We start from the raw sequence: 8,411 nt of genomic DNA on the forward strand, positions 1-8,411 counted from the left end.
ACCAGTTAAGGGGTGGCTTTTAGCAGAAGACTTCTACTGGATATGTAGCACCATACTGCATGATCATCCTGGAGAGATATGCAAAGATGGGAGTTCAGAAGGAAGCTGCTTCTTTGCAAATATGGCCTAATAGGCATTACTGAAACCTGGTGGGGGAGACTCATAGCTGGAATGTAGAAATCGAGGGGCATACCCTATTAAAAAGGAATAGACCAGACAGAAAGAGAGGAGTAGTAGCATTATATGTAAAGGGTGTGTATACATGTGAAGAGAACCATGACCTGGAGCATGGAAGGCTGATGGAGAGTATATAGGTAAAAATTGTAAGAGAGAGAAACAGCTGCGACCTTTCAATGTGTCTGCTATAAACCTCTAAGCCAAACTGGATATTTGGAAGATGCTTTCCTACAGCAGATTGCCAAACATTCAAAAAGGAGTCATGGGAGACTTCAACTACCCCAGTATCTGTTGGGGTATCTCTGCCAAGAATGTAAGGTCCAACAAATTCCTCTATTGCCTCGCTGACTATTTCATTTCCCAGAAAGTGGGAGGAGCAACAAGGGGATCTATCTTAGATCTGGTCCTCACCAACAGGAAGGAGCTGATCAATGAAGTAGAAGTACAGGGAACCTTGGGAGGAAGTGACTGTGTCCTCTTGGGTTTCATTATACAGAGGCGAGGGAAGGTTAAGCGTAGTTCAACATGCACTCTGAATTTTAAGAAAGCCGTTTTCAAAATGCTTAAAGAACTACCAAATGATCTTCCATGGTCAGAAATACTCAAAGAGAAGAGAATCCAAGATAGATGGAAGTTTCTTAAAGGTGAAGTACTGAAAGCACAAATCCAGACCATTCCCACAAGGAAGAAAAGTGGTAGGCCTCTAAGAAACCAGCGTGGCTGCATAAAGAGCTTACAGATGAACTGAGATTTAAGAAGGGCATGTATAAGAAATGGAAGAAAGGGGAAATGGCAAAGGAAGAGTATAGTCGTGTAGTCAACAGCTGTATGGACAAGGTCAGGCGGACCAAAGCTCAGAAGCTTACTGACAAGCTGGAACATGTGTGGAGGAGGACGACAAAGATAATCAAGGGTCTAGGAAACGAGACATGTGAGGAACGGTTGAGGGAGTTGGGTATGTTTAGCATTGATAAGAGAAGACTGAGAGGAGATATGAAGGAGATTTTCAAATATCTAAAGGGCTATCCCATGGAGCAAGCTTGTTTTTTTCCTAATTCAAAGGGTAGGATCCAAACCAATGGCTTACAAGTTACAAGAAAGGAGATTCCTACTAAACATCAGAAAGAACTTTCTGACAGTAGGAGCTGCTCAACAGTGAAACAGACTCCCTCAGAAGCTGGTGGACTCTCCTTCCTTAAGCGGAGATTGGACGGCCACCTGTCATGGACGCTTTAGTTGAGATTCCTGCATTGCAGGGGATTGGACTTGATGACCCTCAGGGTCACTTCAAACTCTACAATTCTATGATTCCCTCAAAGAATCCTGGAAACTATAGTTTTTTGAGGATGCTGGGAATTATAGCTCTGTATGGGGCTAAACTATAATTCCCATGATTCTTGGGGGATGGGGTGGAGCTATGTGTTTTCAAGGTATGGTATAGATCAGGCTTCCTCAACCTCGGCCCTCCAGATGTTTTGAGACTACAATTCCCAGCATCCTTGACCACTGGTCCTGCTAGCTAGGGATCATGGGAGTTGTAGGCCAAAAACATCTGGATGGCCAAGGAAGCCTGGTGTAGATCATCAGTTTGATTCCCTGTCCCCAGTGCTGTCACTTTCATGGCTGAATAACGTCCATGGTTATTTGGTTGTGGGCTTTATCTCACATTTGTCCTTTGCAGACTTCTAGAATTTACAGTTTGGCAGCACTGCTGCATTCTGAGCATCTGAAGAAGTCGCAAATACAGGGAAACAGGGAAAACCAGAGAGGGAAAACCGTAGGGTCACAAGGCATTTAATCCAGCCTGATCCACTGATTCAGTGTGTGACCTTTGGCAAGTCATTTAACCTCTGTGAACTTCGGCCTATTCAGCTGTAAAACTGAGATATTACAAGGGGGGGGGGAACGTTGCGCCCATTACCAAGTTCTCTTGATGAGTAGGGCCTCTTCCAGATGACCTGGTTATTGAGCACTCATCCTGATTTGCTTGCACAAGATTTGCGGGCAATGATGCCAGCTGCTTATTGAGCATTCATTCTGATTTGTTTGCGGGGAGGTTATACCATGTTGGATCAAGCAGGCGTCACCCCACACTTTGCTGGGCGTATCCCCATCACTTTGCTTACCCCCAAAAGTCTGATTGGCGGGGATGGTGGACGGGTTTGTTGCGCAAGAGCTCCAAAACAACTTCAGTGGCACTACCTGAATTTGCTATTGAATCCCACCTGGAAATGGTGACAGTCCAGAAGTGACCTTAATCACCCATTTCCATAGTGGCAGCTTTCCCCCCTTCTCTGTGTAAAAAGTTTCATTCCAGTCCTGAAATACGTGCAAATTCTGTTCTCGACCAAGAAACACCTTTGATACAATTTGGCTTAAAAAGCAGTATTGAAAGGCGTCTTTCACCTATACAAAGATTGTATTTGTTCCAGGTGTTAAAGGAGGGAAGGAGGTTGACCGCTCCCTGATGTACACTTTTTTTTGCTAAGAACTGTCCAGCATAAAGAAGTTGCATTTAAGATTCCATACATTTAGAAGTCCACCTCACAGAAATGGCAACTTCTAAATATAAACTGGTCTGCCTTAAATTCCATAGATCATTAACCTTTCACCCTTAATCATCTTAGATGTGGGATTTAGACAACCATTATGTAATTGATCATTAGCAAAATGATGCACTAGGGATTTGAAATTCAATTGTTTTTGGAGTTGCAATTGTGCTTGGCTTTAATGCTTTTATTACTGAACCCCTTTCATTTTCCTTCACATGAGCGTACAGGCAGATTATTGAAATCACTGGTACATTTGACCGTGTTAACATTTCAAAGAGCTTTTCTACAACTTTAAAAATACCCAGCTTCATTTTAACAAGTCAGAACAGTTCCATGTGTTTGCTGTATATTTGAAAGTTTGGGCAGAGGAAGGACAAATAAAAAGGCTTATGATTTTAAAATCAGTAGATTCTCCTCTAGGTAAAGAGAATTAAATTACAACAGACTATACTTTCCATTTTTTTTGCATAATTGTAATGACTCATCGCAGGAAAAAAAGCCAGGGATTATTTTAAGCACATTATATAGCACTTTCAAAGGGAGGCTCACATAACACTGAGCATTAATTCCCCATGTATTCATTTATTTTTAGGTGGGGGGGGGGGAATACAACTTTCCCTCCCATTCATTTAGTCTACAGAAATAAAATAAAAACTAACCAACCGAATGAGGCATTCTGTTGAACTGGTCAAAATGTTTCAGTGGATTGAGGGACATTGTGACGCACTAACCACAAAAAAATATGGTTCTGTTCATACAGCTATCATTCTGGAGAAAACATATGGGACGTCTCAAGATGTTTCTCTTTCCCCCGCTCTTAGTAATCTGGAGGAAGGGAATTAAAAAGCCCTGATGTAATTCTCAAGGAGATAGTGGCATGAAAAATCAACAGGAACTTCTTGAGAGTAAGTAGAACAAAGACTTTACCCATATACGTCCCCTGTGGTTTTATTATCTTGTGCGCAGACTGAGACAGAGTGGATCAGTTACAAGCTGATAATACAGGAATCTATACTCACTTTTCTTCTATCACTTGCTTTTGATATTCCTCATATTCTTCCCGGGTCATCCCTGCGGCTGCGGCTGGGTCAGTGGGTGCTGCCTCTTCCTTGGCTTCGTCACCCCCTCCACCAAGTCCCAAATTTTTCACTTGGTTGCTCAACATGCTTTTCATTAGGAAAGCCATGTTCTTCTTTTCTTTTGCCCCAAAAACGGCTCCCTTCCGAAATTTGAAAAACCAGCCAAGAGCAGAGAGACGGGACCTCGAAAGAAAAAAGAGTAAACTATTCGACAAATGGAATTTCTACAGCCTTGCACACAGATCTTGAAGGGCACGGAGCTACAGAAAACTCTACGCTGAAAACAGTTTGTCATCCATAATCTGGATTAGCGCAGTGAACTCCTTAGTATCCAGAGGCAGATGGTTCAGATTACTCGGAGGAAAAAATCATTAGATGCAGCCACCTACTTTTTATATTAATACCTTAAGCCAATTGTCATTTTAAAAAAGAAAAAACACCCAAAAATTTGCCGACATTGAGACAATGGGAAGATGCCCGTTGTTTCAAGACCTTTGAGCGCAAAAGATGCCTGCGATTGATGGGAGATGCTTAGTTTAAATGGCGGAACCCGGTTGAGCATCCTGCGATACGGGTCAGCAAACCATGGACCAGAGAGATTTGTAGGGAAGGAGGGAGGGGGGAATAGGATTCGTCATTAAACGAGAATCAATCCTTTTATCCATTAATATTGTTTTATCCCATTGGGCACTGGATTTCAGCCTGGTCTGCTCTTTCAGATTCCTACGTGGTTTGTGGTCCGCCATTGGAACATTGTGCCAAACTTCTATGGAAATCTTTCTCTGCCTGCCAGTCATTCATACTCCGGCATGTAGAATCAAGTACATAAGGAGGGAAATTAATGACACATATAATTAGATGTGAGTTATATTATTAGATGTCTATTACATTTTATAGTTGCATCTGAGAGAAGTGGGTAGTAGATTACAAACATATTTAGCAGGGGCAGAGTAGTTTATTGCTGGGATGCCGGTATTGTGTACACAGTGGTACCTTGGGTTAAGTACTTAATTCGTTCCAGAGGTCCGTTCTTAACCTGAAACTGTTCTTAACCTGAAGCACCACTTTAGCTAATGGGGCCTCCTGCTGCCAGAGCATGATTTCTGTTCTCATCCTGAAGTAAAGTTCTTAACCTAAGGTACTATTTCTGGGTTGGTGGAGTCTGTAACCTGAAGCGTATGTAACCCAAGATACCACTGTACTTTGACATTGTAGCTTAGTATAGAACCATAGAATCACAGAATTTCAGAGCTGGAAGGGACCTCTTAGGGTCATCTAGTCCAACCCCCTGCAATGCAGGAATCTCAGCTAAAGCATTCATGACAGATGGCCACCCAACCTCTGCTTAAAAACCTCCAAGGAAGGAGAGTTCAAAACCTCCAGAGGGAGACCACTCCACTGTCAAACAGCTCTTACTGTCAGAAAGTTATTCCTGATGTTTTCATTATGCATTATGTACTAGTGTGTAGTATGGTAATGTTACCTCTTTTTTTTTTTTGCTGCCTGTGGCAGCCATTTTGTCCTAACACTCACAGTATTTTTTTATCAAGATACCAGTACCAACACTTCATATTTTTTTTTACCAAAAAAAGAGCAAAGAATGAGAGAACTGTATAAAACAACTGTTTTACTTCTTCGTATTGTCTGGCTATTGGGTTATGTCTTGAAATACTGTATATTATATTTATTAAGTTCAATGTTGTAAATTGCCCAGTGGTCTTTGGACGAAGGGTGGTATATGCATATGTAATTTTGTTTCTATGCCACCTTTCCACAGTTCAAACCATGCTCAAGGCAACTTACAACATGAAAAAAACACATAACCGCAACCTAACAAAAGTAGTTATAAACATCATAAAATACACAACCAAACCTAACAATTTCCAATCAGAAGATCTAAAATGAAGACACACAAAAAAACAACAGCAACAACTCCCCCAACAACTTTTGTAGCTGGAGTCAGTCAGGGCTCCACCCTCCCAGGCCAGGTGGAAATGGCCTGCAAGGCAGGGATGGTGATATATAAATGTTGACAATAAATAATAAAATAAAACAATATGTAGAGATTAGCAAGTGTATATCACTGAGGTGGTAAACCTCTGAGCTTCACTAATTTCACACTATGGTTTGCAGCTCATGTGACTGGGCCCTAATTTTTAAAATCACAAAATCCTGCCTAGAACACAGAAAACGGGATGCCATGGAGGAGCAAATGTTATTTATGTGGAGTATTCAATCTGTCATTCAAGGACTCCCCCTTTATAGTCTGAAGTAAAAAAAATATGTAAAAAAGGTAGTCTGAAGTGGTATAGTCCAGACACAACTTTACCCCTTCAGCCAGAACCAAGCCTCTCTCAAATTTATACTCAAATATACATAACTAGCTGGACAGCCAAAGTCACGCAGAAGCTGCAAATAGCTTAGAATTTACCTGGATTAGTGTCACAAGGAGGGCTCAGTAGACTGTCCTTGCATCCTATTTTTAGGCACCAATGTCTTTGATGGAGCACTTCTGAATTGAGCAAATGACGGTAACTTAATGGTGTTTGGAAACGCTTTGGAGCATTGGAGCCAAATTCACAGCAAATTTGTGTGTGGTGCATGGGGGAAATAGGCAAAAATAAATAGCACAGTTTTGTTGAGAAAAATCAACTGGCACATCAACCCAGTGTCCCTCCCTCCCCTGAGGCCATGACAGTTGCTGGTCACCACAAGACCCAGATTTGTGCACTGACAACAGGTTGGTGGTGCGAAAGGAAAAGGGCAAGCCACGAAGGAAACATTTTTGATAATGCAGAATGAAAAGAAATGAGGAAGAAGTGAAATTGTATAAGACGGGGATGGGAAGAGGCTGCGCGACTCCAAATACCATCAGCCACAACCAGCATGGCCAGCGATCAGGGATTATGAGAGATGTAAAAGGTAAAGGTAAAGGTACCCCTGCCCGAACGGGCCAGTCTTGACAGACTCTGGGGTTTGTGCGCCCATCTCACATCTATTGGCCGGGGGCCAGCGCTGTCCGAAGACACTTCCGGGTCACGTGGCCAGCGTGACAACGCTGCTCTGGCGAGCCAGAGCCGCACACGGAACGCCGTTTACCTTCCCGCTGGTAAGCGGTACCTATTTATCTACTTGCCCCCGGGGGTGCTTTCGAACTGCTAGGTGGGCAGGCGCTGGGACCGAGCAGCGGGAGCGCACCCCGCCGCGGGGATTCGAACCGCCGACCTTTCGATCGGCAAGCCCTAGGCGCTGAGGCTTTAGCCCACAGCGCCACCCGCGTCCCTTATGAGAGATGTAGTAAGCAACATCTGGATGACCTCTGGTTCCCTATCCCTGATATAAAAAAGACAAGCCAACCAAATAAAGAGAACGATTTGGAAGCACTAGAAGTAGTTACCATATTGGCCCGAATATAAGCCACACATTTAAAAGTCAAGGGGACTCCGGGCTGCATACTGGATTTTTGTAAGGTTGTGAATATAAGCAGCACTTTAACTTTTCACAGATGGTCAGAATTTGGGGGGGCGGGGGGCGGAGTACGGCTTTTATTCGGGCCAATACGGTAATACTGCTACTATGCTCATAACACTGCTTCTTTCAATCTGTACCTCTTTAAGGGGGTGAATACCCAAGATTTGAGTTAAATTTTTAGGCATGTTTAACAGGGATTTCTCTTAAAGGTTTTGCAGCACAGTCCACATAGCTTGGAGGAGCGGTGTGGTTTTGCTGTAACATGCTCTTTTTGAGGAGTACTACAGAACCATGTCAACCGTTTTTGGGTATAGCTTTAATAACTGTTTGCGTTATTTCCATGTGAATGGGCCTCTGAACAGAGCCACCCATTTCGCTGGACATATGGGAGGAGTCATTCTTGGCTAATCCCTTAATCCACCTTAGTACCTTTCTAATTAAAGGACACCCTACTCCTTAAAAATAGTACAGGATGTTCAGTAAGCCAAGCTTATCACTTGTTAATCAGCAGACATGAACTTTCCTTTTGAAATAAGATAGCATCTTGGGCAAGGTTGTCCAAGATGGTTTTGATTTGCTTTATAGGAAATTTAAAAAGACTGATATGGCTTTCATATATTCTTTCAAAAAAACCAACCCACTAGCCCAATAATCTTTGCCTGGAGAGGTTGGCATGTAAAATAATACTGAGCTAGACACACTAGCCCAAAGCAACTTTAAATGTATATTATTTTTTCCATGTTTATAGCTCATTGCAGCTCTGAATGCTGCCACAGAGGAAGGGCACCGTGAATTTGCCAATCATTATTTTGAAAAAGACTGGAATATCACCTCCTGGAAAACCATGATGGGCAGGGCTGAAAGCAGATGTGAGCAGATGAATAGGTTTATCTTTAAACACCAGGCCACATCCCAGACAGGAGAAAGGCAGTTTTCTGTGCTCTCTCTCACACACAGAATCATACAATCATGGAATTGGAAGGGATCCCAAGGGTCTAGTCAAAGCCCTACAATGCAAAAACCTCAACTAAAGCATCCATGACAGACGGCCATCCAACCTCTGCTAAAAAAACCTCAAAGGAAGGATAGTCCACAACTTCCTGAGGGAGTCCATTCCACTGCTGAACAGCTC

At 42.8% G+C, this 8,411-nt stretch overlaps 1 protein-coding gene across 2 annotated transcripts in view; it reads right to left on the reverse strand.

The window, feature by feature from the left end:
* The window catches only part of CPLX4 (complexin 4), a 38,306-nt gene extending 33,601 nt beyond the window's left edge, over positions 1–4,705 (reverse strand). For both annotated transcript variants that reach the window (XM_082242293.1, XM_082242292.1), the window contains exon 1: positions 3,749–4,705. In XM_082242293.1, coding sequence (XP_082098419.1) covers positions 3,749–3,915 — 167 coding nt within the window. In that variant the 5' untranslated portion in view covers positions 3,916–4,705. The remainder of the gene's footprint in view (positions 1–3,748) is intronic.
* Between the last annotated feature and the right edge of the window lie 3,706 nt (positions 4,706–8,411).

Source organism: Podarcis vaucheri, assembly GCF_965113315.1.
Source record: "Podarcis vaucheri genome assembly, chromosome: 11".
NCBI classification, from domain to species: Eukaryota; Metazoa; Chordata; class Lepidosauria; order Squamata; family Lacertidae; genus Podarcis; species Podarcis vaucheri.